The 9,266-nt window shown below is 68.6% G+C and overlaps 1 protein-coding gene across 2 annotated transcripts; it reads left to right on the forward strand.

Annotated features, from left to right (window-relative positions):
- Positions 1–3,625: 3,625 nt before the first annotated feature.
- On the forward strand, positions 3,626–9,062 carry TESPA1 (thymocyte expressed, positive selection associated 1). 2 transcript variants are annotated; one of them, XM_082496330.1, is made up of 10 exons: positions 3,626–3,814; positions 3,918–3,960; positions 4,524–4,573; positions 4,751–4,804; positions 5,119–5,155; positions 5,276–5,359; positions 5,457–5,665; positions 5,930–7,005; positions 7,421–7,511; positions 7,676–9,062. In XM_082496330.1, exons 1-10 carry the CDS (start codon positions 3,649–3,651, stop codon positions 7,786–7,788), a joined length of 1,923 nt encoding a protein of 640 aa, XP_082352456.1. In that variant the 5' UTR covers positions 3,626–3,648; the 3' UTR covers positions 7,789–9,062. The 2 variants fall into 2 exon arrangements, with proteins under 2 accessions (XP_082352456.1, XP_082352457.1); XM_082496331.1 differs by lacking the exon at positions 3,626–3,814 and having other exon boundaries at positions 3,950–3,960; positions 5,236–5,359.
- Positions 9,063–9,266: the final 204 nt, after the last annotated feature.

The following is a 9,266-nucleotide window of genomic DNA, read 5'->3' on the forward strand; positions in this document are numbered from 1 at the left end:
CCGCCCCACTTTGGAGAATAACCCGGGGGGACAACCACCTCTGTCACCCCCTTGTCACCCTGCAAACCTGGGGGTGGCTTCACCCGGCACCCCCAGAGCCACCCCAGCCCGGCTTGTTCCCCCCCTACCCCCGGGGGGGGGCAGAGCTGCTTTGAGTCCCCTTATCGGGGCCGTGCTGGGCTCGCCTGGCCACTGGGCGATAAGCCACGCGTGCCGCACGCCCGTCCGGCGGCTCCCTTATCGGCGCGGCGGCATCGGCAGCTTGGCACGGAGTGCCAAACCTCGGGATGCTCCTCCGGGAGGGTTCCTGTGGGGTGCGGAGCAAAGCATCTTCCTCCTCCTCCTCCTCCTCCTCGCATCCCCCGGGCAAAGCCCACCCCACACCTCCGGCTGTTGGGGGACCCGACGTCGGCCACCGAGGACACCTCGGGGGCCTTGAGACCCCCCCCCCCCCCCCACCATGGGGGCGTCACAGCCCACCTCGGGAGGGGCTGGGGACCCCTCCAGAAGATGGGGACCCCCTTACCCATGGCGAGGACGACCTGGGTGGCTTGCTGGGCACCCGGGCTATTATTAGCCACCCTTCGCCCACGTCGGCAGCTCATTAAGTTTTTCCCGTTGCGGTAGCGGATGTGGGTCAAACGTTTGAGGTTTCGCTGTTGATTTTTTTAATTTCCTCTTCAAAACAGATGAGTTTCCTCCCTCCTCGCTGACGACAGATGCCGCCGGGGGCCGCGCGCGGCGGTGGGACGCGGCGACTGATGGCCCCTCGCCGGAGATAGGCAGCGCTCGCCGGGGCTACCCGGTTGCCCCCCATCCCCCCCACCCCCCCTACCCCCAACGCCGGTGAGAGCCGGAGCCGCACGGAGGGGTTTGGGGGTGGTTTTGCCCCACGAGGGGTCGGAGGGGGGTGGGGGGGGTGGGGGCTGCGGGGATGGAGGGTGGAAGAGCGGGAGGTGGATGGACCCGGGTTTCGGAGGGGGGGGGGGGAAGAGGCAGAGCCGTGGGGGTGATGGGGACCGTGGGTATCCAGGAGAGATGATTCCCGAACTCGGAGCAAACGGAAAACTCTTTGGTGGCAGCGAAGGGACGGGGAGGGGAGTGGGGCCGGGGGGGGTCGGGGGTGGGGGCGGCAGGGGACGGGGCTGGGATGCTCCAGGACATGGCAGGACAAAGGAGCCCCGGCTCGGTGTCGTCGTCCCCCCCCCCCCCATCCGCAGCCCCTCGCTGGGGTCTACAAAGCCCCTTTGCCCCCAGGACCGAGTCACCCGGGGGGACACACACACACACCCCCCGTGGGCCGTTAGGGCTCATATGGGGCTGTCGCATCACCCCCTGGGCTTGGGGGTCCCGAGGCGCTGGGACGGGGACAGCCCCCGGGGGCCACGTGCCCTGGCTGGGCTGGATGCGACCTCGGTGAAGAGCTCAGCTACGATGCTGCTGAGCGACCCCCCCCCCCTCCCCGGCACCCCCCGGCGCCCCCAGCCCCGCGCCCGGAGGTGACGTGCCGGCACCAAACGTTGTGGGGTGGTCCAGGCGGGCGCTGCCGGGTCCTGCTCGGGGCTTCACCCCGTCCCCAGCAAGAGGTGAAATGGGGAAATGGTGACAAGTCACCCTCCCAGCGCCGGGGACTTTCGGCGCGGCCGCGGCACAGCGCCGTGGGGTGGGGGATGGAGAGGGCTGGTATGGGGCGCGCCGTGGGGGCTCTGCATGCAAAGGGTTTGCCTTCCCACCGCTACGGTGGGGTGATGGCTGGACTGGGAGGCTGGTGGTGCTGGACATGGCCGGACTGGGATGTTCCCGCTCCAGCAGCACTTGGGTGATGGCTGGACTGGGATGCTGGTGGTGCGGGACATGACTGGACTGGGATGTTCCCGCTCCAGTAGTGCTTGGGTGATGCTGGACTGGGATGTTCCCGCTCTGGCAGTGCTGGGGTGATGGCTGGACTGGGATGCTGGTGGTGCGGGACATGGCCGGACTGGGATGTTCCCGTTCCAGCACTGCTTGGGTGATGCTGGACTGGGATGTTCCTGCTCCAGTAGTGCTTGGGTGATGCTGGACTGGGATGTTCCCGCTCCAGCACTGCTTGGGTGATGGCCGGACTGGGATGTTACCTCTCTGGCAGCGCTGGGGTGATGGCTGGACTGGGATGCTGGTGGTGCGGGACATGGCCGGACTGGGATGTTCCCGCTCCAGCAGCACTTGGGTGATGGCTGGACTGGGATGCTGGTGCTGTGGGACATGACTGGACTGGGATGTTCCCGCTCCAGTAGTGCTTGGGTGATGCTGGACTGGGATGTTCCCGCTCTGGCAGTGCTGGGGTGATGGCTGGACTGGGATGCTGGTGGTGCGGGACATGGCCGGACTGGGATGTTCCCGTTCCAGCACTGCTTGGGTGATGCTGGACTGGGATGTTCCTGCTCCAGTAGTGCTTGGGTGATGCTGGACTGGGATGTTCCCGCTCCAGCACTGCTTGGGTGATGGCCGGACTGGGATGTTACCTCTCTGGCAGCGCTGGGGTGATGGCTGGACTGGGATGCTGGTGGTGCGGGACATGGCCGGACTGGGATGTTCCCGCTCCAGTAGTGCTTGGGTGATGCTGGACTGGAATGTTCCTGCTCCAGCAACACTCAGATGATGACTGGACTGGGATGCTGGTGGTGTGGGACATGGCCGGACTGGGATGTTCCCGCTCCAGCAGTGCTCAGGTGATGGCTGGACTGGGATGTTCCTGCTCCAGCAACACTCAGATGATGGCTGGACTGGGATGCTGGTGCTGTGGGACATGGCTGGACTGGGATATTCCCGCTCCAGCAGCACTTGGGTGATGGTTGGACTGGGATGCTGGTGCTGTGGGACATGGTTGGACTGGGATGTTCCCACTCTGGCAGTTCTCGGGTAGTGGCTGGACTGGGATGTTCCCGTTCTGGCAGTGCTGGGGTGATGGCTGGACTGGGATGCTGGTGGTGCGGGACATGGCTGGACTGGGATGTTCCTGCTCCAGTAACACTCAGATGAGGACTGGACTGGGATGCTGGTGGTGCGGGACATGGCCGGACTGGGATGTTCCCGCTCCAGCAGTGCTCGGGTGATGGCCAGACTGGGATGTTCCCTCTCTGGCAGTGCTGGGGTGATGGCTGGACTGGGATGCTGGTGGTGCGGGACACGGCCGGACTGGGATGTTCCTGCTCCGGCAGCGCTCAGCTGTGGGGACACGTGGCCGGAGCAGACGTGCAGCTCGCGCGCCCCATCCCCCGGGGCTGCAGCGGCGCTGTGGGGGTCTGCCCGGGCTGGGGGGTCGGGTGCCGGGGGTCCTTCGGGTCCTTCGGGTCCTTCGGGAACAGGGGACTCCCTGGGGACGCTGACCCCCCCATTTGCTCAGGCGCCGTAGGACGGGGAGGGGATGGGATGGGAAATTGGGTCCTACGGGAGCCGGGGCGGGGGAGGGGGACAACACACAAGTGCTTTTTCCCACGGGGGCAGAGCATCCCTGGGATGCCCAGCGCCCACCCCGCACCCGCCTACGGAGCACCCGCTGTTCCCACCGCATGGTGGGAAGTGGAGGAGACCCCCGCCCCGATCTTCACGGTTCTCCTGTCCCCGCAGGGATCACCCCGCTCCTCCCCCCCCCCCCCCGGCGCTGAGGCCATGGAGGGCGCGTCGGTGCTCAGCCCGTCCTCGTGGGAGAAGCGACGTGCGTGGGTCAGGCAGAGCCGGTGCTGGCGGACCACCGTGGTGGAGGAGGAGGCGGCCGCCGCCATACGGGATGTCCCCGAGCTGCAGCCGCCCCACCTGGACGACGTCTTCCTCGAAGGTCCCCGGGGGTGCTCAGGAGATGGGGGGGTCCCGTCCCCCTCCACGTGCTGGGTCATCTCACGGGGTGTTTCTGTGTCCCCCCCCCCCCCTCCCCTCCCCAGGAAGCCCCTCCAGCAAGATAGAGACGTGGCTGCAGGAGTGTGGGTGAGCTGGGGGGGGGGGGGGGGGGGTTGGGGGTGTCACCGCCGCCGTGAGGTTCCCAAGGGGATGTCGGTGTCACCGTGGGGGCGGGTGGGACGATGCTCACGCTTGGCCCTTCTTGGAAGTTGTACCCAAGTGGCTGCAGGGGGACCGGCGGGATGGTGGCGTGTGTCGTCGTCGTGTCGTCGTGTCCCCCCCCCCCGCCATCCCCCTCCCTGCTCATCCCCACGTGGGAAGCTGTGGCTCTGCCACGCACTGGGGCTACTGGACCAGGAAACCACTGGCCGGGCTGGGAGAGCAGAGTGGGGGCATCCTCCCCCTGCACCACACCGGGGGGGGGGGTCTCTGGGGTCTCCCGGGGGTCCGGTATCCCTGGGACCGGGGGTTTGCCGAGGGGAACCCCCCCACCCGTGCACCCACCTGCGAGCCCCAACCGCCGTCGCCGTCACTGCGTCCCTGTCCCCACCGCCCGCCCCACCGCGCTCAGGTCGCCCGTCCCACCTCCCAACCCCCCCCCCCCGGGATGGGGACAGGGGGGACGTGACCGGGATTCTGCTCCGGCGCAGGTCGTCGGTGGAGGTCCCGCCGGAGGAGTTGGGTTTGCCGGGCCCCTACGGTACGTCGGATTTACCCCCGTGGGGCACCAGGCGGTCCCTAGGAGTCCCCAAAGCCCACCCAGCCCACGGGCTGTCCCCGAGGTGCGGGGGGATGGGCGGGGAGGTCTTCAAGGACCCCGAGACCCGTCCCCAGCCCCGGGTGTCCCCACACCTCGTGAGGTTTTGCCGTCTTGCAGGGTGCGGGAGCAACGGGACCAGCTTCGAGGATGACCTCACCCTGGGAGCTGAAGGTACCCGCCACCCCCGGGTGTCACTGTGGGTGTCACCCACCTCCTGAGGTGTCACTGTCACCTCCCGGGCAGAGCTACCCCTACGGAGGCAGGGGGGTTGGGGACAGGCAGGAGCAGACCCCCAGGGACAGCCACCATCGGTAGCTTTTCCTCCAGGAGGGTTTCGGTGGGGCTGGGATGCCCCCAGGCTCCGCGTCCTCCCGGGCTCCGGGCTGTGGCCACCGGGAAGGATGTGTCCCAGGGTGGCAGGCGTGGGACCTGTCCCCAAAATATCCCATCTCACTCTCCGCCACCTCTCTGCTCCCTTTTCTCAGCTCTTCTGCTACCGGGGAGCAACAAGGCCACGGGCAGGTGAGGTTTGGGGTCCTGGGGGGGGAGGGAGGGGGGCTGGGGGATGCTGGGGACACCGTCCCCGTGCATCCCGCTGGCAGCATCCCCCTTCGCTCAGCGCCGTCCCCCTCCCCACCGCAGACCTCTGCGGGACAAACCCCTCAACCTGGGGCACAGCATGGCCTCCAGCGCCCTCTCCAGCCTCACCACCAAGACCAGCTCCAGGTAGGAGCTATTTTGGGGGTGGGGATGGTGGTCTCTGGAGGAGGGTGCGTTGGGTCACCCCCTTGGGGCTGAGCCGGGTTTTCCCCCCATCCCGCAGCATCTCCGAGGTCCTGGAGTGGTGGCAGGCGGACGCTGAGGAGATCCTCTACAACCTGGGCTTCGTGCAGAGCGAGCCGGAGGCCGTGACCCGCGTCCCCGCGCGCTTCTTCGCGGCTCCTTCCCGCGCCAAAGGCATCGACTTCCAGCTCTTCCTCAAGGCCCAAGTGCGGCGCATGGAGATGGAGGACCCCTGCCTGATGTTGGCCAGTGAGCGACGCGAAGGTCCCCAAGCCCCCTCTTCCCCCCCGGCCCCGGCAGACCCCAACACGTGGGGTGGGATCGGCGGTGCCGGTTTTATTCCTTTGGGCTGGTGGGAAAAATGCTCCCGTGCCTCAGTTTCCCCACTTGCCAACTAGGGGAGCACACCCAGCCCACCTTGCCCTGCCTGCAGCCCCCCCCGCCCCATCTCCCAGCCCCCCCCCCTTCCCCCGAGCATCCCTCTGATCCATCTCCTCCCGACCCCCCCCCCAGGTCGCTTCCAGCAGGTCCAGGCTCTGGCTGCCACCGCCGACGCTTTTTTCTGCCTCTACTCCTACGTCTCGCGCACCCCCGTGCAGCGCATCTCCCCCTCCCGCCTCGCCTGGCCTTGTCCCCCCGTCCCCGCCGTCCCCAGCGCCCCCACCCGCCCCAGCGCCCTCTCGCCCGTGGAACGGCTGAAGAAAGCTGTGGCCACCATGTGCCTCTACACCTCCCCCCGGGACGAGGACAGCCCGCGGGGGACCGGCCACGCGCCCCCCGTGCCCCCCGGCCAGCCCAGCGCCCTGGGGAAGGTGGTGCAGGAGGTGCTGGAGCGGGTGAGGGAGGACCGGTTTCGGTTCGACCCGGCCGATGTCATGGAGGGAAGGGACGGGGACGCGGGGACGCTGCAGCGGCGGCGGGGAGCGATGGGGGATCCCCCAGCGTCACCGGCACCGCAGCGTGTCCCTGCGTGGCCCCGTCAGGGTGGTACGGATGCCCTGGGGTGCCCCGGAGGGGTGCGGGAGCCGTCCCCGAGGATGGCCCCAGCGGGGACACCGGTGGGCACTGCACGGGGACACCTGGAGCCATCCTGTCCCCACGGCCGGGGGAGCGGTGACAGCCCCGCGGGGGTGGCTCAGGGGGTTGGAGACGCGCTCTGCCCGGTGGGCGCAGGATGGGGCAGCACGGAGGAGCACCGGCCAGACGCCGCTGCGGATGTCACCTTGTCCCCAACCCCGGGTGCTCTGCCCCCCCCCGCTGGCCGGGTGTGGGTCACCCCCGAGCACCCAGAGGGGCTGGGATGCGAAGGCGACTCCGGCTTCGGCTCCGGCTCCTGGGGGACCTCTCCCAGGAGGAAAGCGGTGTCCCGTGGGTGTCCCTGGGGTGACCACCCGGACCCCGTTGGGACACATCGCCCCGGCTCAGACACACCGAGAGCTGGAGGCCACCGGGCTCGGCGGAGCAGGGGTCCCCCGAGGGATGCCGGGAAGCAGCAGCGCGATGCATCGGGGCTGCAGCCCCCCGGGAAGGACCCCTCGTCCCACGGTCCGGGTGAGCGGGAGCCATCGGACTCCTTTGAGATGGAGGAGGTGAGGCGCGATGCCCGGGTGATGGGCGCAGGGGAGATGTGGGGGGCAGGAGGGGGGATGGAGGAAGGGGGGGGGGGGTCTCTTCGGCCGGTGGGCGCTGCTGGGGGAGCGGGCGCAGGGTGGGAAGGAGCTGGAGCGGGAAACGTCCCCGGAGCGGGAAACAACCTCCCCGGAGCGGGAAACCCCCCCGGAGCGTTCGTTCTCCGACTTTTAAGGTTTGAAATGATTTTAAAGCTTCAAACGGAGCCTTTTGCCGGGGGGTGGTGGTGGTGGGGGGAAATGGGGGTCACGGGCGTGACGGGTGGCTCCCGCGCAGCCTCGCGCGCACGCACACGAGCGTCCTTGCACACGCGCGTGCACAGACGCACTCGCCTGCTGCAGCTCCTCAGCCGCCCCGGCCGCATCCCGCCCGCAGGTGCTGAGCGCCAGCGAGGAGGAGGATGGTGACGGTGACGGTCGGGAGGAAGCAGGCCGGTCCCTCCATCCCTCCGTCGGGATGCGGAGAAGTAAGTCCTGGGATTTTCCCACCCTCCTGGTGGGGGAGGAGGAGGGGGCAGCCGGGTTGGCAGCCCAGCGGGTGCCCGGTGCCAACGTGTGTGTCCCCTCTCCGTGTCCCCCCCCTCCTTGTCCCGTGTCCCCCGTCCTGTCCCCCCCCCATTCCCCGCTCCAGCCTTCATGCTGCACGCCAGCAGCGGGCAGTCCGACAGCAGTGGCTTCATGGAGGAGCTGGTGCCCGGCCAGTCGCCCGTCACCCGGCTCCGCGGCACCGACCAGGTGGCCTGAGGCCACCGCAGATGGACCTGGGCTTGCCCCGGCGCTGGCGGGACCGGCGACCGGGTGCCGGATGGACCGTACCGTACCACCGCGTTTGGGAGACGGAGACCACCCTCGGCTGAGGGCTGAGCACTGCGTGTCCACGTGTGGGTGTGGGTGTGAGCGCACGTGTGGGTGTGAGTGCACGTGTGGGTGTGAGTGCACGTGTGGGCGCACGTGTGGGTGTTTGGCACAGAAAACTTTTTGACTCAGGATTTTTGCCCCACGGGGCACACGCGTCCCCCTTCTGCCCAGCTTGCCAGCGCTGGGGCTGCGGCTGCACTGGGGCAGCACCGGGGACGTGACCCCCATCCCCAGGGCAGCACCGGGGATGTGTCCCCCAGCCCTGGGGCAGCACTGGGGACATCTCCCTCATCCCGTGTCCCCCAGCCCTGGGGCAGCACTGGGGACATCTCCCCCATCCCGTGTCCCCCAGCCCTGGCGTAGCACCAGGGACTTGTCCCCTAGCCTTGGGGCAGCAGTGGGGACGTGTCCCCCATCCTGTGTCCCCCATCCTGTGTCCCCCATCCTGTGTCCCCCAGCCCCAGGGCAGCAGCGGGGACATGTCCCTCATCCCCAGGACAGCACTGGGGACGTGTCCCCCAGCCTCAGGGCAGCATCGGGGATGTGTCCCCCATCCTGTGTCCCCCATCCTGTGTCCCCCACCTCCAGGGTGGCACCGGGGCCATGTCCCCCAGCCCCAGGGGAGCACCGGGGACATGTCCCCCATCCCTGGGGCAGTACCAGGGACGTATCCCCCATCCCTGGGGCAGCATCGGGGACGTGTCCCCCAGCCCCAGGGCAGCACTGGAGACGAGTCCCCTATCCCCAGGGCAGTGTTGGGGACGTGTCCCCCATCCCCGGGACAGTACCAGGGACGTGTCCCCTATCCCCAGGGCAGTGTTGGGGATGTGTCCCCCATCCCCGGGACAGTACCAGGGACGTGTCCTCCATCCCCGGGGCAGTACCAGGGACGTGTCCCCTATCCCCAGGACAGTGTTGGGGACGTGTCCCCCATCCCCAGGGCAGTACCAGGGACGTGTCCCCCATCCCCGGGGCAGTACCAGGGACATGTCCTTCAGCCCCAGGGAAGCACTGGGGACGTCTCCCCCATGCCTGGCTCTCGGGGACATCACTTGCACTTTGGCCACGGTTGGTGACCCCCTCTGCAGCGCCTGTAACACTAGGAGGGGGGTTTGCTGGGCAGAGCCGGCAGCACGCTGGAAATAAAGTTCCCAAAGGGACGATGGTGGCTGCGTCCCTGTCTGGAGTTGCCGTTGGGGGGGTGGGATGTAGCCCTGCCCACCTCCTTTGGGGTGGAGACCCCCAGTAAGAGCCCTCCTGGCAGCCCCAAAAAGCCTGACCTGAGGCGGGGTGGGGGGTCTGCTCAGCTCCGCGTCCTCCCAGGGGACGGAGGAGCTGCCACCAAGGCGGGGGAGGGGGGGGGG

This window comes from Vanellus vanellus, assembly GCF_965231255.1.
Source record: "Vanellus vanellus genome assembly, chromosome: 28".
Lineage (NCBI taxonomy): Eukaryota > Metazoa > Chordata > Aves > Charadriiformes > Charadriidae > Vanellus > Vanellus vanellus.

Bases quoted from the DNA above. Each gene is read 5' to 3' on its own strand.
- TESPA1 (XM_082496330.1), top strand. From the start codon at position 3,649: ATGGAGGGCGCGTCGGTGCTCAGCCCGTCCTCGTGGGAGAAGCGACGT. The intron at 5,156-5,275 runs GTGAGGTTTGGG...TCCCCACCGCAG, and splicing joins AGCAACAAGGCCACGGGCAG to ACCTCTGCGGGACAAACCCC. The intron at 7,512-7,675 runs GTAAGTCCTGGG...TCCCCGCTCCAG, and splicing joins CTCCGTCGGGATGCGGAGAA to CCTTCATGCTGCACGCCAGC.